The 26,624-nt window shown below is 38.9% G+C and overlaps 1 protein-coding gene across 1 annotated transcript in view; it reads right to left on the reverse strand.

The window, feature by feature from the left end:
- The window catches only part of bcr (BCR activator of RhoGEF and GTPase), a 99,952-nt gene that overhangs the window by 7,456 nt on the left and 65,872 nt on the right, over positions 1-26,624 (reverse strand). Inside the window, 14 exon segments of the mRNA XM_042509140.1 lie at positions 468-577; positions 912-971; positions 3,671-3,802; positions 5,591-5,688; positions 6,119-6,193; positions 6,678-6,782; positions 6,896-6,971; positions 7,360-7,479; positions 7,666-7,831; positions 8,541-8,662; positions 16,573-16,713; positions 18,308-18,360; positions 18,479-18,539; positions 21,341-21,448. Of these exon segments, the coding sequence (XP_042365074.1) occupies positions 468-577; positions 912-971; positions 3,671-3,802; positions 5,591-5,688; positions 6,119-6,193; positions 6,678-6,782; positions 6,896-6,971; positions 7,360-7,479; positions 7,666-7,831; positions 8,541-8,662; positions 16,573-16,713; positions 18,308-18,360; positions 18,479-18,539; positions 21,341-21,448 (1,427 nt within the window).

Raw genomic sequence — 26,624 nt, forward strand, 5'->3', positions numbered from 1 at the left:
AATAGACAAAACTGTCAACTAGTTACACTCAGTTTCCACCTTAAGTCTGATACTGCATTGCAGTGTCATTGACTTTGATAATTGACATTGCATTGGGAAGGGGCAATTGATTTTGATTTAAAACGAACTACAATGTCTGGCATTATTATTATTACTTTTAATGTCTGTTATTATTGAGAAGACATGCTGATTTAAACCAGTCTCAATAGCGTCCATCTTGCCTATAGCGCCAACCGTTGTTTTTTCTTTTTAATTGGCTCCAACTGTGCTACTGACGTATTGAGTGTGTGTGAATGTTAAAGCTGAGTAGCAGGTGGCACGTGTATGGTAGCCTCAGCCACCAGGTGAATGTGTGTGTAAAAGCACTTTGAGGGTCAGAAGACTACAAAGTGCTAAAGTCAGTTTAACGAGTGTAAGTCCAGCACTCTATAATTAGGTAGCTTATGTGTGTTAAAATATCAACTCACTTGGTCACTGTGGAGATCTTGACTCCGAACACACCCATGGGTTTCCGTGAGGGCATCCTCTTTAGGCTGAACTCTCGGCTGGTGAACTTCATGGAAAGTTTTACCTCGATCTGACACAGGAAAAAAAAGGGCTTTGAGTTAAAACAGGTTTATAGTGTTACAGTCCTGACATCTATCTGCAATGGCTTTTTATGATCTTGGGGAAATCTCCTCATGCTAAAACCAGATGTAGACTTCACAGACGAATCAATTGCTGAACCATATTCATGAGACATTTTTCTAAATAATTCTCACAGCTGCGAAATGCCAGTATCAATGCAAAGCTGCACTGGAGCTAACATTGACCCCTAATGTGAGTATTAATAGAAAAAAAGATCAAAATTGTCAACTTTTTAAAAAGGGTAGGAAATACAGAAAAAAAGCATAATAATTTGTTGTACTCACCCCATTCATGGGAATAACCGTTCTCTGCCAGTCTTTGCCTTGGAGAGTTGGAGGGTCCAGCTGGTGGAGGCGACACAAAAGGACAATACATGTTAGTATATACTGAGTGATATTTCATTTGAACTAAACAGATATTTTAACACATACATACAGTCAATTCTTCAGTGTGTTTAACCTCCTATTTGCAGTGGTGGAAAGTGACAACAATTACATTTACTCACTTAAGTTCTATTCAGACTCGTGTATTTTCATTTCATGCTACTTTCTACTTCTATCCCATTATATTTCCAGCAGTGTAATGTTAGTAAGTACATTTACTCAATTTTGAGGTACTTTACTTGGATATTTCCATTTTCTGAAGATCTGAATACTTCTCAGCGTTGCAAATTTGTTAGTTAAGAGAAAAAAAATCTAAAATTTAGGTGGTTTACAGGCCATAAATGAAGGAAAAATATCACTCTTATAGTGATGACTGACTATAGCTCCATTATTAATTTTTGATGTTTATTTACTTTGTTAAGATTATGCCATCTTTATCTACTGTTGTCCTGCTTATTTATTGCTCAGTTATGTCAACACAGCAGTACATAACACTATAATGGCAGCCACAATGCAAATCTTCTTCATAAAAATAATAAACAAATCTAATTTGTTTAAAAAGACTAAATTCATGCCCAAACAAGCACAAACCTACTCAGATGTTAAGATACATGCCATCTGGAGCAATAAAATCTGAGTGCACACACATCTGACACACTGAAACAAACACACACAGTACACTGTATGTTGAATGTTTACCTAGGCTAAGCCCCATCTGGTTGCGTGCGAAGCTGGATCATGTTTCTCATAACTGAATCTTTCGCTGCTGAGAGTGCTCTTCTGTTTGAGCCGTTTATCTACAAAGAATTACGTTCCACTAAAAACAGCAAAGCTCCTTTTGCTTCCTGATAAAAATGTTTTAAAGGCTCAAGACTTTGGCCAACCAATATGATTTTATCTAAATCAGCCGTCACTGGTCGAAGGTTCAGAGAGCCCTGTGCTGTTTAACATCATCTCTAATAAATCACAAGTCTGTAAAACTAAATTGTGTTAAATACTGACATGAAGCCAGCAGTGTGAGCCAGGATAGTTTAGAAACGCTGCATAAAAAGATAAAAGAAGACAATATTTCTTTACAGCACAATTAGATGGAGACAGGCCTATATATAATATATGACAAAGATCTGTGAGATGACTTGAGATTAACGTGCATGCTTAAAAGAAGAAAAGGTCAGGACTGGATAAAAAATACTTGTATTTCTCTATATAAAGCAGTCTATCCAGGATTGAAAAAAATGCAATGTGTGTTGCAATATAGATTTAAATTTTAAATCCTCACATACAATCACAGACATATAGGACTGAACATTTGTATGTGTATGAGGGAAAGAGTAGAATACGCTGCACCGATACCAGGAAAGATGCCACAGCAAACCAGCAAACTGAACAGTAATCTGAGGGATTTCTCAGCCACTGTGGCTCCAACTGAAGACAGGAGTGGCAGTTTCTCATCCTGGATTTATGAAATTCCTGCTGAGCAACTTCCTCACTACTCCGGGTGGTTTGTTTTGAATGACATCATCTGTCAAGAAGTGCTCATGTGACAAGATTACTGAAGGAGCCACTAGGTGGAGCATGTGACTGTGATTCACAGGTCTGGCAGACGTCAGGCAACAAGGAGACATGTCTGAAGTTGATGCAGTTTGAACAAATTGTTCAGGACACACTGCTTAAAATGAAAACTGCTAATATGACATTAACCTAATGTTGCTTCATTGTTTTCCATGACTGGTTCATTAAAATATCAATCGTATAAAAGGGGACAGTCATAAGCCCTTTCGTCTTGTATTTTTGTTGATTTGTCGATTTTTAACATTTGGTTCTGTATTTTTCTTCTTGTCTTGTGTTTTGTTTATCAGTTCAGAAACCAAAAGAGGATCTATTTGTTTGTTTTTGTGGGTGTGAGGTAAAACAATGCTCAGCAGTGTATAATCCACACACAAACAAACACACATACCTGCCCGGCTGTGAAAGGAGGAGGTTTTTGGTGGCGGTGAATCAAAGAAAAGACTTCCGACTACATCTTTACATCGTGCATTTATCTTTCTCTAATGTGCTCTTTGTGCTCTCTCTCTGTTGATCTCTTGAGTGACACTTGGCATTATCCAGCAGGCTGGCACTGTCTTTGCAACCTAATCACCTGCTATCAACGTGCGATCATTCGGGCTCACTGCCAGACTGCCGAGGAGAGTGTCTGTGGGTTTTTTGTTTGTTTTTTTTCTAGGATTTTGGCACATTTTAGGGACAGTACACATGATGTCATTTCCACATGTGCAGGTTGGCACTGCTGATACTCAACAACCATTAGAGACACTTGAACCATGAGTAATGTTTTAAACAACTAAACCTGGCAGCACAATGAGAGATCAGTGGCATGAAAATTAAAGCTTTGCGTCATTTTATCAAAAAAAAAATGCTGCACATCCTCCCTGACATGCAATGAGCAGCAATATCTCTCCATTTAACCCACCCCTCACCCATCCATTCCATATTAGGGCAATTAAACTAATCAGCCAATTTTTACATCATACTCAGTTTAAGTCGTTCACTGAGCATTAATATGGATTTCATGCTTCGTGGCTGCAGCGGTGACATAACTGCCTATCAGTAATGAGTCATGTTGGGTCTGCAGAAAGAGGGGGGGTGACGTCATGTCATACCGGGATCTGTCCTTTCCCCATGATGCGGTCTGTGCTCTCTCCATCCTCTTTGTTCTGCTTGGTCTTGTTGTAACACTTCTCATAGCAGAGCAGCCTCAGGGTCTGAGAGCCCTCCAGCTCAATCTCAAACTCCTTTGGGGAAGAAAAAAAACACAGAAAGAGTTGTAGGGCGATTGCTGCAAAAAATGTGTGCAAAAAAATGTGCAAGTTTTAAGTACAATGGCACGAATAGATGTAGGAATAACAACAAGGAAAATCAGTGTCCACCCTACATTTTAATCCTTACATTCTGACCAACATACCCTGTAATTACATACTGGGGAAGCACTCTGCATATGTTTTCTACATCGTTCTGAGGCCCACACTGCATTGGTTCACTTAGCATTCGGACAGATGTGAGTCATCACCAGCAGCTCCTCATTAGCGGATATTATTTCCACTTTGCTGAGCAAAAAATCCTCAAAGATTCTTCGGGACCGCCATGGAAAAAACTGTGCCGCAGATGAACCGAACCGCTGATTGTGTCTCAAAGCTCTTCTTCCTCTGTGGTGCTAACCTCTAACATCCAGCTGTGTCGTTAATGCATTCATGGTTGTACATGCATGCCAGCTTGCATGCATATATAGGATGCATATGTGTTTGTTTTGCTATATGTTTGCAGGGGCTGCAGATGCTCTGTGTTCTCCTCTTGTCATTACTCAAAGATGGACAGATAGCTGATTGCAGGAGCAGATGTCAGATACATGACAAGCAGTGCAAACTGTACCAACAAGGAGATGTGCTCATGTATGTCTAAGTTAGCTGAAAAGAAACCAACGTTATGAAAATAACAAAGAAAATAACATCTTACAAATTACTGCAGGTACTAATTTGATTTTTAGCACTTTTAGCACAGACTCATAATTGATCCCTCTATCAGAGGTCCAGTTTGTAGGCTTTTGGGGGATATATTGGCACTATTTTATGATATGTGTTTTCTTTAGTGTATAATCACCTGAAAATATCAATCATTGTGTTTTCATAAGCTTAGAATGACTTGTTTATATCTGCATTGGCTGCATGTTCTTGTCTGCAGAAATCACCATGTCATTACCTTAGAATTTGCATTCTGTGCGGTTTTGAGACATTGAGCTTCGAAGTTTTGCATTACAAGTAGTAGAAATGATATGAATCTTTTAATTTTTTAAAATAAAAAAGTACAAAAAAAGAAGTTGTCACAGATGGGTTAGGGTTTGACCAAAATGTCAGACAGAGCCTTATAATTATGAGGTGATGATGTTGCACCGCAAGATTTCTACAGCAGCCCACAACAGACAAACCAAACACTGGCTCCAGACAGGGCCATTAGTGTTTTTGTGTCTGCCACCATTATAAGCAGCCCCTCTGTGACAAGAATGATGGAAAAACCCTGTTTGTTTGGGGTTTTTTGTTACGTAAAACTGCTCTATTCAGTGTTTTTAGCAGATTCAATAATATGGTGTGTTTGTTTTAGAGAGGAAGAGACCTCTGTGGATATTTTGGCTCCCAGTAAAAACCTACTGAACATCTGGATGTTATGTTATCAGAGGAAAAAACTCTCAAAAAGCACACATAAGTGGGATCTAGGCCAGTGGCCTGTCTCCGACATGTCAAACAGCATCATGGAATCATAGATTTTTAATATGAATCTTCTTTATTCGTTGTTTTTACTGGTTAAAATCACCTGGTCCATTTGTTTTGGAGAGGAAGAGACCTCTGCAGATGACTCAGCTCCCAGTAAAAATCTCCCAAAGGAATTCCAACTGTGAGAAGTTTCAGCTGGTTGCAAACTACAACCCCCCTAAATCTTACACACTGTTCCTTTAATCCAGACTCTGCTGGGACACTTTATTTCAACTGGAATATGTACAGCTGCATGCTGATAATGTACCAGACTCTTACCTCGTTCCATTTGGGTTCAGTAGTGTACCGATACACTCTCGTCTTGGCTTTATTTGAAAAGAAGCCAAAGGAGTCCACCTCCAATGTGCAGTAGAGATCTGATAGAGAGGAGAGGACTGATAAGATATGACATTTATATGATGACCAAAGTGCTCTTTGTAGGTGTATCATATTAGCAATTGAACTGGCTAAATGTTAGGTGTTATCTGTGGAGAACAAATAAGGAATTAGTCACATTCAATCTTTTAAAATGTTTCATGCAGCTCAGTAAATTTTCCAGACCAGCAGCTGAAGACATTCATTAAAAAATGTGAGTTCCTACAAATTAAACTCAAAGCATTAACCTAAAATTAAAGTAAAGTCTGTGGGAAACACAAACTTCCAAAAGTCTCCACCAGAACAAACTGTTCAGCACTGTTTTCCACTGCTCTGTGGTTACATTAAAGTTGAGCTTTTCTTTGTAACTCATTTTGTCTGATTAGTTGTGTTTTCAGTTGTTCGCACGAATGTTAAAGGTGAGTGACTCACTTAAGCTCTGTTTGAGGCCGGAGGCAGAGTGGACGATTACATTCAGGAACCCGTGGAGACCGGGGGATTCATCCTCTGGAAAAACAGTCAGCAAGCAGGGGAAAAAAAGACAGTGAAGAGGGAATTAGAAAAGCATTCAGATCTCTGTTTGTTTTGGAGCAGACTCAGACATGGAAGGAAGGGATAAAACAGCCGTGTACAGTATAAAACACATGGCTTAGACCTCTGTGTACATTTTATCCCCATCTGAATCACAACTATTAATCATAATAATCTCTTTCCAGGGCAATTTTTCTGGCATTTGTGGTTTACAACAGAGATGCTGTACAAAACATGTTTAAAAAAAAGAACAAAATCAAGAAAGTGTGAAAGTGTAATCACACAGAGAGCCCCAAAGAGCTTATAATTTAACTGTGGAAATATCTACCAAATGCACCATGTGGCAGGGTCAAACCAACAGCTGAATTAAAAAGACTGAATGTGCATGAACATAGTATGATAAGGACAACTTCAGTTTAGTAAAACTGATTTGAGTGTTAAAAAAAAATGAGCATCTTACCTTCTTTGTTGATGCTAAGTGGAATGTGGTGGACGGTCTGCAGTTTGACACAGGAGTTGGTCAACATTTGCAGCTCCATGGAAGTCAAGGAAGAAGTTTTCAAACCTTGAGGAGGACAATAAATATTGACTGTCAACAGTATCATGTATTGATCCCTGTATCTACATCACAAGGTTGTTGGATTAGCATCTTGGTTTGGATCGGACATTTTTACTTACATTTCTTCTGCTGTTCCTTCAGTAACTCCCTCCACTCTGCACGTTCGTAGTCGGATGAAATCAGGAAACTGTAACTCTGAACACAAACGCAGACAAAAAAATGGCTGTTATTTCATCACTGATTAATAAGAAGAGAGGTAGACTGAAGAATTAAAAGGGCATGTGTCATCTGTGCAAATATAAAAATTTAAACTCTGCAGTCATTTATTCTCTTTTAGCCAGCTTTAACAGATGTAAGATATCAAACAGCTCCATACTGATACAAAAAAGTCAGAGACAGATCAAGGAGAATTCATTTTAGGGAAGATCAGCGAGGGGATATTGTGCTGGGAATGAAGCGGAGGATGACAAAATTGCAGTGGAATGAGAAGAACAGATGAAATATGGAGAAGAAGAGTGTCCAGGGAGCAGTAGGAGGATGATGATAGAGCAGAAATGATGATGAAGTAGGACTCTGTCATCACCTTGCCGTTCTTGTTGTAGACTCTGATGGGCATGCTCGGAGATGTTAACAGCAGCAGAGACTCCTGTTCAGACAGCTTCTTCCTGAGACGGTCGATGACTTTTGAACCCTTGTTGGCTCTCTGAAAACACAGAGGTGAAAACATTTGACTGTTTGTGTGGGAAAAATGTGAATCCAATAAATCGTGTAAAACTCTTTCACAACCCAAGAGGACAAACTTAAAGAAAAAATGTAGTTGTCAATCTGAAACACAGACACTTTTTTTAGTTCCTGAACATTTTTTTGTTAAACATTGTATAAGAAGTACCTTCTCTCTCTGAAGCTCACTGCGGAGGTGTGAGATCTTGACCTTCATGGCGTCGAGCTCTTCATCAGGGACCTGGGGGATGGTAAGTGGCTCGGTCTCTTCGGGGCCCTGGAAGGTCAACTCGGTCAGGGGGATGTACCACTTACTGTCATACTGTTGGTTTTTACTGCAGCAGGAAGAGGAGAGGGAAACAGGAGAAGAGATGGATGGTGAAAGGTGAGCATAAAAGATGGATGTGAAGGAGGTATGAAAGGACAGGTGAAGAAAAGATGTGTGTGAGTGAGAGGGATGGTAGGGGAGAAAAATATAAAATAAAATGAGACAAATTAGACAACAGGTTAAATGCATTTATGGTGTAAGTCAGTTATAAGATGTGTCATTAATTGTGCCATTTTAACCAAAGAACATGTTTAATTTGAGCAAAATTAATGTCAAACTATATTATTAGAATTATTATTATTACAATTCTTTAATCATGATACAATATTATTGTGATTTTAAATGTTTTGCAATGTACTGAGTATTGCAATAATAACTGTATATAATATATTGCAATGTATTATGTTTTCTAAATGTAAATTCTTTGTCCAAAGGAGAAAACTGTCTTTATCTATTTTATCTAGTAAGATAAAGTTTTAAAGGTAAAGTTTCGCATTTAAATCAGTTGTATTGAAGTTGTAATTTGTATTTGCAATATTAATGAATTATAGCCCCCAAAAATGAAAACCAAAAAATAAAAAATTGATAACTGGCTTCTTTGTATTGATAATGCCACACAAATTAACACAATACTATGCTGTATCAATTTTTTCCTCCACCCCTTATAAGATATGGGACATCCAACTGCAACCTGCAAAAACAGTCACATTTCTTACCCTCCGATCTGTTTCTTCAGTTTGGCGCAGAGCAGCAGATCAGTGAAGAGGAAGACGTGCCGCAGCTTCCTGGCCCCCTCCACCAGCTCCACCATGAAACTGTCCTTCAGAAGCTGACGGCTCTGTGGCAAAAACACACAACAGTGGTGGCTCAGTAACACTGTAACAACTTGTGGACAGTTTGCAGAGCCTTTGTATTAGGACTGAGTTCAAAAGCTTCATCCCCTCTTCTCTTTTCCCACCATAGCGGCCCCCTTTTACCAGCAGGAAATGCGGAGGAGAAAAGACAAAGAACAGAGAGGAGGAGAAGAGGAGAGACTGGACTTTATTTTCACTTGCTGCTCTGTCATTTCAATTGTCTGCTTTACACAATCATCATTGACAGAGCTCATGTGACACCTATTAATAATCACTAAATATTAATCAAATTGTCACCCCAAAAAGTGTTGAGATTTTTGTCATATATTCCATGAATTAAACTGAATACCCAGCAAATGCTTTTGTTATATTCTGGCACAATCATCAGTTTCCAGGTTACAAAAGAATGAATGAGGTAACTGTAAACTGGGAATCACTGATGTCAGACTATATAATGAGATGTGTAGTACTGTCACTTGCCAAAAGGAGGCAGTGATGCCATTTTCCAAATAACAAAATAACATTTACAAGAATGGACTTGAAACAATAACAGGGAGCAGAGAACTGCCAAACCACAACTCAGTGGTAAACGATCCACTTTCACATGCTCATAACCCTGCTTTTACTTGTGGTGCGGGGTAGAATAGGGTTATGCAGGAGAGGTTTACTACAAAAAAATGAGAAAATAAAGTGTAATTTTGTATTTTTAACTCAGCGGGCACACAGAGTAGCAGGGAAAGGACCTTGTAAATCCAAATTCAAATTTGTCGCTCTCTATTTATTATTTTGATTGAATAAACCATAATTTCTGTGAACAAATCAAGTGTTTCTGACATTTGAAACAGTGTCTGGCTGATTTTAATTATTCTGCAAGTTTCATGCTGATTTTACCTCCTTTATCCCACATATTTAGCTTGATTGCACCTATTTACTTGAGGTTACTAAAACTAATTTTAATGACAAATACATTTAGTGGAATCAAACTTTCGCAAATACATAACAGATAAGAAGAGTAAAAACATTACAGTGTCAAGAAGGCACTGCTGGTTGACTACACTTGGGGTGCAGGAATGTAATGAAGTAAAGTCACTCAAGTACTGTATTTTATAAATATGAGGAACTACTTTACCTGAGCATTCTCTTTTTATGCTACTTTATATTTTTACTACATTTCAAGGGAGATATTGTACTTTTTACTTCACTAAATTTATCTGAACACTTAAGTTATTTTACAGACTAAGATCTTTGCATAAAAATTACCAAACTGTTTATACTAGTACAGCTGCAATGATTAGCAGTCCATTTGCAGAAAAATAAGCATTTAAATTTTCTCTATTTTATCAAAATATTATTATTATTTTTTAAAATTATTTTGAGTGATATTTTGAGTTTGTTTTTTGGAATAACTTGGTGTTTTGGAATTTTACTTTTGCCTAAGTAAAGGAACTAAATACTTCTTCCACCACTGGGTGCAGGTTTCTTTTAGTAGGAAAAACTGACAAAAGGAATGGCAGCTAATGGGCTATAACATCACCAACATGTGGGGTTTTACAGTCCATCTACTACGCCACAAATTAAGGACATAAGAAAGAATATTTGTCCACAAAAATCTGCTACAAACTTTTAATATCCACACACTTGCAAAGCCCTGTCAGCAAGCCCATAAAGCATGACATCACACTTTTCCAGAGCCAATTACATCCCCATCTTCATCCTCCTGTCCCCTTCCTCCTCCCCCCTCCATCATGACCACACTGCTGCTGTCACTGCCAGAACAGGCTGAAGTGGAGCTGATGCTTGTGCAGGAGAGCTTTATGTGCTTACAAAACCTGACTGGGCATCTGCTGGCAAAGACACAGATCATGCTGTGTCACTCGGTGTTAACGCTTGACGGAGAGGGTGAAGGGAAGGTGACAAAGACAGAGAGAGCCTAAGAGTGCATCAAAATGAATGTAAATGGCTTAAAGAGAACGGAGAGAAAGAAGAAATGATAGAGACAGAGCAGCTCCCGATTATATGCATATCATGCCGCAGCTTCTTACTGTAGATACCAAACCATGTGACACGACTCCACTGCAGTGATCTGTTAAGGCATGTCATGCACATGCAAGCACACAAGAAGACACTGCAGCAGATTGCAATCATGTTCAAATCCTGGAAATAAGGATCTAATAGAAGTTGAATTCCCTGCTGGTGGATGTAATTATTCATTATAGCAGCTAGATAATGAAGACTGCAATAATGACGACCTGTGATAGATAACTTCCAGATGAGTTGCCTTCTGTCTCTACAGCTTTTCTCTCCAGTGGAAACTCAGATGCTGCATCTGTCAGACCACACAACCACTCATCTCATTTTTTGGTCAACATAGAAATTGCTCTTTGTAAGGAGGTTCTAGTAAGTGTTTACTATAATGTTCATCATTCAGTCTCCATCTCTGGGTTTTGGGACTTTGATACAATGAGAGTGGCACATCTATGAAGTGATTGCACATGCAGTGTAATCCCTGGAGGATATTTTCTAACTAGAATATAAAACAAGGCTCCATCTTGCCTTACTTCTATCAATCTACCAACTGTCACGTCTGTCTATATTTAGGACGAGTACGGTACAGTGGAATGAGACATGAGTCACACTGCTGTGCTTAGTTTTGGCATATTACTCAAATACAACATTAAACTGAAGGAATGAGTTTAAGATACACTGTGAAACTGTGCGTGTAGCCTGTATTAAAAGCACAACTGCACCATGAGCGTACAGCACATCATCAGTCTAATCTCTGGCCAATTGGGCACTGTTATATGAGCGCAGATTTAAGGTTTAAAGGGCATTTAATCCACTGCCAATTACATTTATAGGGATTAAACTTTCATATGTAAAATATGAATAGATATAGAAACAAGACATGCTAGCAGCTCTGTTATGAACAGCAGAGCTTTGAGCAAAAATGTTAATGCCAGGGTGCTAACAGTCTCATGACAATGTTAAAAATAAATGATATGAACCTTTTTGTTTTCTAAATAAAAAGTGCAAAAATGCATATGACCTGAAAAAAACAAAACACCTCACACCATGCTAATAAGTTGTCCCAAAATAAAAATATATCAACGTGGAAATAACTCTATTGTGACATAAATGTCAGATAGAACTTTATCATATGGTGACAAATTGTAGTGTTTGTGTTTGTTTCAATGACGCTGTGGTTAACATATGGTAAGGTTTAGGTTATGTTTAGGAAAATCATGATCTGGGATTTTAAAGAAAATGTTTTTGTGGAACAATTTCAACAGGAAACATAGCAATGTCTCAGTAAAAATAGTTTTTTTTATTTTTGTTTAAAGGGATACCATTGTATATATTTTATTTATTTATATATGCAGATACTTTTTATAATGATAGAGAAGCCACATTGCACATATATCTTTATACATTATAGCTTTTATTGCTTTATTAGTAAACTTTGGGTTCCTTTAATAATTTCTTTTAGCTCTTTGTGTTTAGTTTTTTAGATGTGTATGCTTTATGTTTAGATGTCTCTTGTCGTGTTTGATTGTGAATGTAGCTGTCGTATAAAGTAATTTCCTTTGAGGATCAATAAAGTATCACACTCACGCATATATTTTTTTATGGATGCAATCAAAGAAGAGCAACAAACAAAGAATTTCGTTCTCTGAATATCGAATAGAAAGTACAGCAGTAGATTAGTTTGGATTACTGTACGCAAAGTAAGTGACAGATGATTTACACTGACTGATGCAGATTAAAAGGAAGCATCAGCAAACTTGCTGCACACAGGAGCAGATCTGTAGATCTGTCTAAATGTTCAGGTGAGTGGTCTGGACTTAAACTGAGCCTGCTGAAAAGCTACACTGCCCATGGAGCCTGAGTGATAATCCTCTCCCTCATTGATCTCATGATAAAGAGATAAAACAAAGTGAGGGATAACAGACAGATTAAGCAACTCTTTCACCTGTACATTGAAATCTGCCATTAAAACACCCTTAGCAATGGTTTGGACACCATAAAATCAGAAATAAGAGATTACGAATATCTTTTTTTAAATCAGAAATTGAACAGAAAAAAATCTAGTAGCCTTAATAATGCTGTTCTCATGAGTTTTATTATTTTTTAAAACTGAATGAATTATTTGAAACAGTTTCTAAATGCCTGTAGATAATTAAAAAATAATTAACATTTATCTTTGGATGCAGACACATATTCCAGTTAAGGCTAATTCGCACATCAGTAATCTGATAAATTTAAAAATGTGCTTACGCTGCTGCTTTGCTCTGCTACTGGGGAAAAGACATCCTTAACAAAGCAGCTGTCTCAGCGCATCAGATGACATTTTCATAATATTGCACAGCCAGTAGGAGAAATGTGACATTCTCTATTTCTCATAATAGCTGACCGGAACATCAGCAACGCCAACGTGGAAGCAGAGCGACATGCGGCAGAGTGCACTGACAGCACAGAACGCAGATTAAATATTGACCATCTCCTGGAGGAGCCTAGCTGAGAGCGTGTGCGCAAGTAATGGCATGAATTTACAAAAGATCCATGTTTATTTTTAGAACTCACGCTTCAAGGGGCATCTCTGTGCTTGTGTGTTTTGCTGTTTTGTGTGTGTAAAACGGTGTGTGTGTGAGTGAGTATGGGGAACAGTTTGTGTAATGATAGAGTGAAAGGCAGATGTACAGACAGATGAAAGTGGTTTGCATTTCTACTGGAAATACACTCACATAGTCAGATCAGGAGCATTTCTTCTCCCACAGGCAAACAAAGCAGAGCGCGGAGGTGAATTGAGATTTAGTCAGCGCCATCATTTGCATTTTAATTAAGCAGCCTCTGTTTGTCCCCTCCCCTCATCTGGCTGGGGCAGGGCCTCTGGGGGCCACTTGCTCTGCTCCTGCATGCCTCCACTGAACAAACCACAGGTTCCCCCCTCAGTCCTCTACAAGTCAGGTCAGATCATAAATTAGCTGTTTCTTATTTTATTATTTGTGCTATCTCGAAACAATAGCCAGAAAAAAAAAGTATGTTTCTGCAATTCACAGATTTGCAGAAAAGGTTGTAACGGAATGAGAGTTTCAAGGTACGGTAGCTGTCTAAGAAAATATTGCAGTGTCATGGTATTACCGAATTATTGTTACTATCAGTTACAATGACATTTGAAGGAGTGAAAAAAGAAGATATTTTTTGTTAAACAAACCAACAAACCATTGTATTTAATGAAAGTGTAAAGTCTCCCTTTTGAAAGTAACTGAAATAAATGTGAGATTTGCCACTGCAACGTGAGTTGTACGTTATTGGATACGTTGAATCTTCAAATTTCAACAACACCCTGGTTAAGATGTGGTTAGGTTAAGGTTTTTGTAAAAAAATAACTGCTTTTTGTGTCTCTATCCCCTGTGGAAACATAGCTGCAGGTCACTAACAAAACACATATTTGGAAGCTAAAAAAAGGCAGGAAACACCAACCATATAACCCTAAATTGACAACCACGTTTGGGGGCTAAAATGCTGCAAGAATTACTGGTCAATGAAGAAAACCCATGTTTGGAGGGTAAAAACTGCAGGGAACATAGCCATAGTCGCTAGTAACCGTCCATGTTTGGGGAATAAAAAGCTGCAACACAACCACAGGTCAGGTCAAGACTACTCTGTTTGAGGGCTAAAAAGCCAGACAAAACACAGCCAGGGGCCACTGAAAAAATCCATGTTTGGGGGATAAATACCTGCAAATAACAGCCACAGGTAGCTAAAAACACATTCACATTTGTGGGCTAAAAAGCTGCAAGAAACACACCCAGTTTTGTAGTTTGTTGGTCTCAAACAGTGGTCTGCAGCTGGGCAGGTGTCTTGCCTACAAGTCACATTGACTTCCGAATACAAAGTCAGCTCATATACAACCTCACTTCAGTAACACTATGATACGGATCAAACCTAAATGTAACATATTTGCACAATGATCAACACTGATCAGTGTTGCCTCTTCTAATCAGCACCACAACAATCAAACAACAGTCATGTTCCAAAACTATTCCCTTTACCCTTAAACCATTTGTGTTAATTTAACTCTGAGAACGACAGATTCACAACCACCCTTGTGTTTATAGCCTCTGTGTTCCTTTGACATTTCTGATTGCTCACACACAGTTCACACCAGCAACTAAAGAGCCCTGTGTGAAGCCAGAAAAAACTCACTTGCAAATTAACAAAAAGCAAGTGTGAAAAACACTCATTAACTTTGTAAAACATCAGTATCGTTATACAGTATCCTACTGTAACACTGAGAGATAAGAGTACAGATTCAACAAGAGCGACTGTTTAGGGTGTGCTGACTTGGTTGTTTAAAGCTCAAATTACTTGATCATTTCATGCAATAGAAGTCATTGAAGCAGCATCACAAACACATCTTCTCAACTAGAAATGATTAAAGTTTTATTCTTGGCTGAAACAATCTCTTGGTTTGAGCATCGTCCTCCTCATTAAATGCAAGACATCAATTTTCCAGGTAACAGCCGTCTTATGAAGCCCATTATACTGTATGTTGCAGCTCAGCTGATGAAATGTAGACAAAAACCTGAGGCATATTCTATACTCTAAGGTACAATATAATGAGCCCCATCGATTTCCATGTGCCGCTTTCATATATCCATGATAAATATTTGATGACTGGTGTGGAGGTCTGGACAGACTGGGATGGAACTGGGGCCTGCGGGGATAGGAGGGGAAGTGTGTGTGTGCACGTTCAAAGGCAAACAGGAGAAAAAAAGCAAGTGAATGGAACAGAGTAGAAAAGTGTGTGTGTTTGTGTATGTGTGTGTGTGGAGAGGGTGCGGTAATGACCCCCCTGTGAGCAGAAGGAGGAGCCGGCACAGCCTCTTTTGCTCGTACGCTCCCACCCACCATTTATGAATAATTAACTTGGAATCTGCCAGTCAGAGCGGACCGGTGGCTCATTACAGGGCATTATGTACAGCAGTGTCACGCAAGCTATCAATCAAGAGGAGTCCATTCATGTGCGTCCAGTCATCTCCGGGGATGACAGAAGCACTGGGGGGTAGCTCGTGTGTGTGTGTGTGTGTTTGGGAAGATGGAGGCATGGGAAGCCACCAGAGAGACACAGAGCAAACAGAGAATCCACCCTGCTATGACCATATATGGGCACGGGCTCTGCTTTAGGCTGCAGATTGGCGGCAGCCTAAACACTCATTTGGCAGTGACTTCATGGTCATTTAGGGGCGTGGTTATGTCATCATCATGCACAACATCAGAGCTGCAAAGAGTTAAAGTGATGAAAAAATGACTACATCTTTACCATCACTTGTCTTTAAAGGATTGTAGGAAATAAAATTGCTTTGTATCACCTTTGAGTCTTATTTGATTAAAAAAGTTAGATTTGTTACACAGACACTGCATAAATTATATATTTATGTTTTGGTATTTGTGCCAGGTCATAGTTGTGTTGTCAGAGATACCTTAAACAGAGTGTATATTTGCACCTGGGAGAGAGTGGTCACTACATCTATTTGGTTAATTACACCCATTCCTACAACACACTATTGTGAAGTTTTACTATTACTACACACTGTGATTGACTTGTACTCATTACAATAAAGTGTAAAGGTCGGAGGCAGTTAGAATTAGGGCAAAGAGTTAATGGTTGCTGAGATACTGTGCTCACAAGAATGGGACGTAAGAACGCAAGAACGCAAGAACGCAAGAAAGTACATACATATGGACAAGCCGAATGCAGTTATTGCTGGCGGGGAGGCATTTGTGTTTGTCCAGTAATTTAGAAGGCATTAGAGCCAAGTGACATGTCATTCTGCCTATCAGCTGTCAAAGAAGAGAATGCCAGTAAGGTATAAAACTGGGCTTCGCTCACCTCTCCCTTCTTGACGGTCATCGACTGCCGTCGGGGCGTCGTCTCTTCATTAATGCTGGACAGGAAGTTCTGTGATATCCGCAAAGCATCCTGCAGAAGCGGGTGATCCGGGTGGCTGGTGGGTGTGTGCTTGAGCAAGTCCTAAAATATGACAGTAGATGGAAATATTGACTTTGACCCGGTAAAAGAACACATATTCAGATATATGTTCAGTATTTGAGAACACATTTTAGTTTAGTTCTTTACTACACCTTGTAGAGCAATTTGATTTACGGTAGAGGGCAAAAACACAACCACAACATGTAAGAGGAGATGGGACAGTAATCACAGCAGTTAAAGTCAATGACTAAATAAAAAATATGCATCTATTTGTTAAGATTTTTAAACCATTAGAATGATAGCATTTATAAAATGATGCTGAGCAGCCAAAGTTTAGTGCAAATAAAGTGCATTCATTGCACATGAAACACAGAGACAGCAATAAAATGTACATGTTACTATAGGTCATTCAATTGTGCTTCTTTTTCCCCATTTTAGCTCTTTGATGCATTAACTGACATCCTCTCATTCAAAACTCATGTCTCAAATGCAACCCTGCTTAAAATAGTACGTATAGGTTATTACTCTTTTATAGATGCAATAAACTATGCCCTAAATCCTCACAGTTAATGGTGACATAAAGTTTAAAGACAGTCTTCTACAGTCACATACCCTGACTCTGACCCACTGAAACACAAAACTAACAGTGCAGTGGTAAAATATGTTCCCATAGGAGGCAGTCAGAACACAGTTTGTGACTAATTAACCCCGTCTCTTTCTTTTTTAATATCTAATCTTTAATCTGTCACATATCTAATACTTCCCAGCATTATAACTGTAATTGTTTGTCTATAGAGACTTGGGTTGGGTGCTGATGGAGAACTGTTTTATGGAGATGGAGATTTGTTAGAAACTATTCTTTTTTAAATTCTGACAGTGTTGACTAGTTGGGTTTGGCCACCATTGTCATGCCCTCTAGAGTTAAATTTTGAGCAATGGTGGTGGAATGTGATGAAGTACATTTACTCAAGTACTGTACATAAATATAAATTCAAGGTATTTGTCAAGATATCTGAGTCTGTTCTTGACACTTTATACTACACTACTCCACCACATTTCAGAGGGAAATAGTGTGATCTTTACTTTACAACATTTATCTAAACATTCAAATAATCCAACAGTTTATACAAGCTGAAACGATAAGTAAAATAATCATAAAGATGACTGACAGACAATTAATTAACAGGATTTTTTTTCAAGATGATTTTTTTGGCTTTTTATGCCTTTATTTTAACAGAACAGCTTAAGCATGACATGCAGCAAAGTGCCACAGTACACGGGGGCGCCCACTCTAACAGGTGAGCTAGTGGGAGCCCAAATTGGCAACTATTTTTCACAAACATTGAGGTAGTTCTCTAATTTACTGTGTGAGTTTTGGGGGGGGGGGGGGGATGTTTTTTTTTTTTTTAGATGATTTGATTGCAATGGGGGATTTGAAATCTTAAAGGTACATGTTCCCAATTATACTTTTACTATTGTACTTTTACCTAAGTTAACATTTTTAGTGCATGACTTTTACTTGTAACAGCGTATTTACACAGTGAAAGATCTTAACTCTTTTTCAACCACTGCTCAGCAACATTATTTTGTGACAATATTAACATGTGCCGCTGCTGTGGTGCTCACTCGTACTTACATGAAGTACCAATGTGCTGCGAGTCACTCTGTCCACTGGTTTATACAGCAAAGCTGTGCATGAAAAAGGAGAGAAACAAGACTGAATCATTTATATGACTGAATGAATATGCATAGTTATTGTTATATTTTTATAGAGAGAAATAGTTAAAACTAGCATGATGGGACTGACCTTCTAAAGAGTTCTTGGCCGTCTGGTCCTTAGAGTCCTTGGGGCTCCTGACCTTTAGGTTCTGTTTGAAGACACACACACACAGACACACAAACACAAACAGGTTCAAAGAGGAAAACACTTAAAAAAAGACATTTAAAAAACAGTTTAATATGATCTAGCCATATGAAAACATGGTGAGGTTATTATTCTTCCTCAAGCTCTGAGGTCATCCACTTCCAAATTAATTATGCCATCCTCAGCAGCTTCTCCCCCTCCACCATCATGCTCAGATGGCTCAGAGTCATGCATCATTACTTAGGCCATTAACAACCGCCGATGATGAATTCCCCATCCTGCATGTCGACACCAGCCTCAGTGCTAACTGGTAGAGCTCATAAAACATAGACGAAGACTGATGGTGTACCCGAAAATACGTGAAAGAACATGTGTGAAAAAGAGCTCAGAGACTGCTGAACACACTCTGTTCGACACCAGACTTTACTTTTATCCTCCTGACCTAAAGATTATCAATTAAGACATGTACATTTGCTGTTTTAATATACATACTGTAGTTCAAATAAAGTTTTCAGCAATGAGTAACATTTATACTGATGAAACATTACTTGAAATCAGTTTTGTAGCTGCTGGACATACAAACATCCCCAAAATATATGAAGAGAGATGTAATACTGTCTGAACTTTGACGATTTCCACCCTCACTAGAGTGTCTGAATGTAACATTGTAGGGAATGCAGATAACTAGTCAATTTTCTTACACCAGCCTCCAAAACTAGATCGGAGGCATGAAAATAAGCATTGTCTAGGATGAAAGAAATTGTTCTGAGCCCTCAAAGCTCAGAAACTTGTGTTTGGGGAAAAGATTAATGAACAAATTTATTATGCTGTCAAGGCTCATCTACAGTCTGCGTCAGTGACACTGAGCTTAGATTTTCCCGGTCAGCGATGAGAATAAGACCGAACAACCATCCTCTGCATCGTCCCCTATTTAACTGACATACACAATATTGCCTCTGGCAGCATTTGTACACAAATGTTTGGCAGAACATGCAAATTTAAAGGCAGGGAAATGCTAAAAGCTGTGTGGGTAAGTAATAGAAGAGCATTTTGCTGGTAAAGTGCATCAGGGAGACAATTGTTAAGCAGTGGCCATTCTGAGAACCCATCAGCTATTATCTGACAATGACGAGCCTCTGGGGGCAATGGCCAATATTTCGGGAGTTCTGGTGCAGCCAGTGGATATCCGGACCAAGATTTCCTCCTCTGCGGCCAGTCATTTCGGCTAATCTCTACAAAGATGTATTTGCATATGAATGCAGATAAATAGAAAATGCTAATAAAAAGCTAAATTATCATCAGATGATAGCCAGTGGGTTTCTTTAATGCATTTCGGCCAATGCATATTGCCTTTCAACATGGACTTTTTACCTGTTGCTCAAATGTGATTGGTCAATACTACTTGGACTACAAATGGAAATCGGAACAACATGAAAATCTTCGAAATTAGCAGCTTACTGTCACTCCAAGGTTGTCAAAGTAGGCCACTTGTGTAATGTGACGGCACGTTTAGCGCCTGTATGACATACACTGGGCTTTCAACCAACTCAAATGTAAACCCATGTGTATCATTAGTAGACATTCAGAGCAACAAGCGTAGTATAAAGAGCTCTTAAGTCCGCTTAGGGCCAGTGGGAGGGGAATTGGATGGGTCCAACAAGTACAGGACTTTGACCCAGGAGACCAGTATTTGTCCTGTTTGAAAGACAATGTTTATGTTTTGTCGCATATTCAGTCATGTGTCAGTTCATGTAAACAACATTAACCACAGTCTTTTCCTAACTCTAATGAAGTAGTTTTGTTGCCTAAACCTAACTGCCGCCCCCTTCTTAGTCACAAGTTGACTCATGTGACTTACCGCCAGCCCCTGGCATCATTAACACCAGAGGGTTCCACCCAAGCATCAAAATATGAGAAGTAGGGATGAGATCACATTGAAAATAGATTCTTGCTATGCAACACGTCTGAGACAGTTTCTTTTACTAACACATAATTTCACACTTTGTGTTATCTATTTTGTCATTTTTGTGACTTGGTGTGTGACAATTTTGACCTGACAAAGATCCAAGTCGGATCTAAACGTTGTTTTCAATTAGCTTGTGTGGCACAGAGTAAGTGTGCAGGCATTACTTTTTTCCTAAGGGTACGCTGTTTTTTTAATAGTCTTGAACCCAGGTGATGTGCCTACAATTATTTTCCTTTGACCTTGTGATGCTCCCTTTCTCTTATAAACTGTGCAGCTGCAGTGGCAGCAGGATGGACTATTTGTTATTGTAAATATGTAGACAGCCACACATGACCAACTGTTTCATGTTAACATAATAGTAAGCAATGGTGACCATGACTTTTCCATTATTATAATAGCAACCACAGCAACCACACTAGAGGTCTAGTATTCCTCACAGCTTGATGCCTTTCAGTATCACAACACGTTAAATGTGCCGTAGTAGTAAGACGAGAACATCAGTCAATATATCACATCAGCAATCAAAAGTTAGAGAAAGAAAAGTTTACTTTTTTACATCTACAGCATTGCTGTACACACAACACAACTTGTAAAACTCAATTGGATAATTTGTTGGTATGTAGGGGGTTAAGTGCTTGACTAACTGATTTTACACAGAGGTAAAATGATCCCATATGCAGCTTCAACCTCTGCAACTTCTTTAAGGTAAAACCTAAATCAGCAACTGTTTACTTTTTATCCAGTACCTCTCCCACATCTACACTACAGCTTTCAATAATATAATAATAATAAAAATATATTACTATCTATACAACTATTCTTTTCTCTTTCCTTCTTACCTCAGAGATTTCAGCAAACTGTGTGTTAGCCTGGCAGCACTTCTCTGCCGTCTCCACAGCCAGTTCATAGTTGTCCACAAATGCTCGGTAAACTCCAAGTTGGCTGGCCTAATGGAGAGAAAAAAAGGAACAATGGACGGATGTTTTTAATTAACATAGTAGACATGTTGAGGTGATTTTTAGTGACTGTGATTTGCAAAGAAATAGCTCTGCCTGCAACCCATCCTTAAAACCCAAATACAAATTTGAATACAGTGACAGTAAACTCAAACTCACCTTCTTCATAGGAGAAATAAATAGCTGGCAAACAGCGTTGCCTGCGTTCTCAGACAGAACAGTTAATTGTAAAAGCAGTAAAAGCACTGAAGCCCCTCAGACACATCCAAACACTCAACAGTCCTCTTCAGTACTTCCTTTAACTTCCATCACTTCATGTTTATGTTTATGTTTATGTTTATTGAGGATCCCCATTAGCCGACGCACAAACGCCAGGCTAGTCTTCCTGGGGTCCTATATACTTCATTACTTAACATCATGCAACTGCAGAATTGCTGCTGCTCTAAACATAACAATTTTCTAAAAATACCTTGAGAGTGATGTCACGTCTTTTTTGGACATTTACAGGCAACAAACTAATGAAGAAAATATATTAGAGAGACATTGGACAGCCAGACAAATGGAGACACAGAACTATAATGTAAATTGCTGAGTACATACCTTTGTCTGAACTGTTATTGTAAAGCTTCCATTTAATAAATGAGTATAATTGTGAAAATACTGGAGGGCATTGGCGAGTCATTTCCTTTCTTTAAGTCTAAACAGTGGCGTCTGAAATATTTGACATCACAAACAGACAAATCTTTAAATTATAGATAATATAAAGTCCCCCCCAAACCTCAGTGTAATTAAAATACTAAATTGCAATAGTGAGCTTTATAGGCTAATCCCTTAAATTTCATATCAGGAGATTCAATCCTGTAAGCCATGTCTGAGAGACCGTATATGACTTCCAGACAATCTAACCAAACATCCAACAAAAGAAAGACACAGATCATAGTCACAACAACAGCAACGTAACCATAGTGCACCTCCAGCCGGGCTGGTTGCCCCGGCAACCGTTGAGACCTGCACTGTGCTGGGGTGAGTAATTAATGACTGGTGTAACGGAGGCTATGAAAGCACATTTAGGAAGCTGGATGGCTGAATAAAACTCCAGCAAACGCTGCCTGCCAGCACTGCGATCCATCTCGACGGTGAACAAAAGGACAATCAATTCTCCTGAACAAAAGCCGAAGGAGGGGAGAGTACAGTGGATATGGGTTTTGTGAGAAATGTTGAGAGCTATACACACACACACACACACACACACAAACACACACACACACACAAACACACACACACACACACACACACACACAAACTTCTATAAAGAATATCAAATCAAATATCCCAGAATATCTTACCTGGGTGTACTGAACATGTATTATTACCTTTGAAGCTCTCCATGACCTGTTGTATTGTTAGAGTTCAGGCTTTCTAGCTCCATATGAGCCTTCGTGAAGCAATTGTAATTTGGGATGTTCTTTGTCCTTTACAGAGACCAAGCTTAAATGGTAATGCAGGTTTATAAAAAATATAGGGCTTAGCATTATGGAGAAAATCAACTATCATATTATTTTTGACCAAATACCTCTATCTCAGTATTGTGACCATCAGGTAGTGTTGACTATTGGTAATGCCCCCCCCCAGATAAAACTCTTTATGCACAACCACTCTAAGTACAGTAGGCCAAAGCTGAAACAGGAAGTTAGTCTGTACATTATGAGGGATGCAGAACTATATCAATGATTCAAAGTCTGAGCTGGGATTGTCTCCACATGGTTCTCAACATGAAGCTGGTTGAGCTGGCAGCTAGCAGCTAACATTGCTAACAATGGCAATCGCTGATAGAGCTAACTTAAACTGGGGTTATGCCATAGCTTTACTTTGGAAAATAAATGTTTGCTGCAATATTAACACTGGATGCCATATACAGGACCTTCAGAAACCAGTCTGAATGTTTGCCTGTTAAGAATTATGATAAAGACTAAAAAACCAGACCCAAGTTGCAACAAACCCAGAATATTATTTTAAAACTCAGGGGCTCAGAGACTTTACAGTCAGGGCCCTGAGACACTGGAACAACTTGCCTCAGGAAGTGCGACTGGCTGAGTCAACGCTTTTACTGTTGATTTTTAATTTGCTGCCTCGTGTGAAGCACTTCATAATTAGATATTTGAAAAGTGCTGTACAAATAAAGAACTGCTACACATCTGTGAGCCAATGACTATTTTTGTCTCAGACTGACCTCATTCACCCCCTTTCATCCTATTTTTAGGAACAACCCTGACCTTCCTAACACACCCTGATCTTTGCAGTCATGTGAAGTCACAAGGTTTCTAAACATCACTTAAACTTGTTATGTTATCGCCAGTAGTTACAAAGTGTATATCTGTGGTAGATCTTTAAAAAAGCTGCTGTAAAAAATACAAGAAACACAAGATAAGTATTTAATCCTTTGAACCCTGGGCAAATTGATGTGATTTCTTTCAAAGACATGGAAAAAAAGGAAATGAACAACTAATAATAATAAATGTTACGTAATATTAAATGGTAATAAATGCTTAACAAATTGCAAGACATTAGTAGATTTAAAAAGCTAGGGAAAAATGTCTAGGGGAAAACAAGCTGGGGAAAAATGTATCATAATTAGATATTTAATTATATGTTACAGAATTATTATAATTTTTAAGCACTTTTTGCTACTTTTTTGTTTTACTTTTCTTTTTTGTTTGTCTTTTAAAATAATTTTCCAGTAATTTTCGTGTACTTTTTATTAATTTTTTTTACCAATTTTGGGACCATTTCTTCTTTTGTAGCTCATTGCCCTTATTTGTGTTTTCCAAATACTCAATGATGAATTGCAGGCAGCAAAACTTTTCAAAGTGGATCAACAATGTTTTGCACATACATCCGCACACTAGGAAGGAGTAAAGTGGAGGAAGGCGAGGAGAAAAGCAATTTACACAATCCTGCAATCCTGTGTCCTGCCCTGGGCCACACAATCTGCACCACAGCGGAGGCCATTCAGAGCGTGACAGTTTGACTGTGGAGAGAACAGAGAGCCCGAACGTCTGCCAGCCACTTCCACAGAGCCACACACAACGGTGTTAAAGCTTACCAAGTGTGTGGCGGCAGCAACAGTATCATGGCAGAAAATGGCTTTGGGTGATGAAAGGAACTGCTTGGGTGTTTGGATTTCTCAGTTTGGGATTTATCCTGTGTGAGAGTATGTGTGTAATCCACAGCGGAAAACAACATTAAGAAAACAGCCTCATGACAGACTACGGCCATTATATGGGAAGGCTGGATTTAGCTACTCGGTTTGTAAGGAAGTTCGAACAGACTGGATATTTTCTCACACAGGGAAGAGGCACTGTTTAGTCTACGATAATATAATGATATAATGATATGAACAGACAAATTTGGGAGGGTTAAGACCTTCATTTGCTACTACAAAGAGTGACGTTGTACAGTGGTGCTTTGAATATGATGCATGCAGATATTGAGTAGGCGTCACTGTTGAAACATTCATACAAAACCCTGTGATGGTGCAAAAGGACAAGTCAAAGAATCATCAAGGTCATTAAGCTTTATTATTAATAAATGTTAATTTCTACTAAATTTGGTGCCAGTCTAGTAGATATTGAGATTTTCCATGCTTTAAGTGATAACTTCATTCTCAATCTTCATTCTGCAGATCATGAATGCCCACAGTACCTTTCATGGCATTCTGTCTGATAGTTGTTTTCAGTTTGGACCAAGTGGTGGACCCACCAACAAACGAACAAGGCCATCTCTAGTGCCATGCATCCCAATTTTTCCAGGAAACCCCCATTTCACATCACCCACACACAGTTTTCTCCCAGGGTTACATTCCGCTCAATTTTTCGTTTTTCCTTTTTCTTAATCACAACCTCTTCATGACACTTTGTGTATACATCTTCCAGCTTTCTCCTGCTTCCAAATACAGCTATGCCAAATGTTCCCTGGCATGCACGAGATGTGGAAGAGAGCTGCTCGTGCCTCAGCCTTCTCAGTGAATGAGAGATGGAGAAAGAAAGAAAGTACTAGAAGTACAAGACAAGAAATACTCAAGCAGATTTCAGATGTCCTAGAAAGAATTGTGTACATTAAGAAAAAAGTAATGCTTCTGAACTTACTCCATGCCACCAAAGTTTAATAGACATTTTGATACTTCTTGGATCTTCATCAGGTCCAAAGGTCATTTTGACCTGACGAAGAAGAGCCATGCTGCTAGCATGACTAAAACTGATTTTGGAAAGCATGACTGACACATCATTGAGTGTAGCTGCTGGAAAACAGACAATCTGCTGTGTGGACTCCTTAACTCTTAAACCTTGTGAGAAACAACTGCAACCAGGTGTTGTAGATCCAAAATCTAAGATGATTAAACATCTGCATGGTCTATTTATTACAGAGGATTTAGCCAAAACCTTTCAAGAATGTTTCAGCATGTGAAAACATAACTGTCAACCAGTCAACAACATAGTTTGTTCAAAAGTATAATCTTTTCTCCATGCAAAGGACGGCAGACAAGCAAATGTTGCTTATTTTTTGACGCATTGAATAAACTCACTAAACCACAGCTGCCACCTCAGAGGAAAGTCTTCACAAAAACAAAAAACTTCAACAGAGCAAAGAACAATTTGTAGGTTAGCCACGGACCAATCTACTTTGAATTCACAGAATCAGACTTTTTCAGCCCTCCATCTCTGAAGAGCAACATTCAAAGCGAGTTTATCAGTTTGCCCGTCTGTTTTCATGGTGTAAAACCTTCATTTTGCCACCACGTATGAAGTGTGTGTCTAGGAAGAGCAGAAGTGTGATTTAGCCCTATTTTCAGCCTTCAAACACTTCTCTCAGACACTCATGCTCATAACCTGTCAGTGACGCTTTGCCTCTTCTTCTCTTCTCTCCGTCTCACGCCTTCCTTGTTCTGATGTTTTATGATTCCTAAGCCTGTCTGCTCCCCTCGCAGATTTCAGAGTCTCGGTGAAGACAGCTCTATCAGAGTTGCAGCAGCCTAAATCTACTTGCCTCATCCTTTCTCAACCCCCCCCCCCTCCACCACCACCACCATTTCCCCGCCTATATCACCTCCTCTACTTCCATCTAACCTCTCCCTCCCTCCCTCTCACCTCCTAACGGAACGACTGTCATG

This window comes from Plectropomus leopardus, chromosome 20 (genome assembly GCF_008729295.1).
Source record: "Plectropomus leopardus isolate mb chromosome 20, YSFRI_Pleo_2.0, whole genome shotgun sequence".
In the NCBI taxonomy this organism is placed as follows: domain Eukaryota; kingdom Metazoa; phylum Chordata; class Actinopteri; order Perciformes; family Serranidae; genus Plectropomus; species Plectropomus leopardus.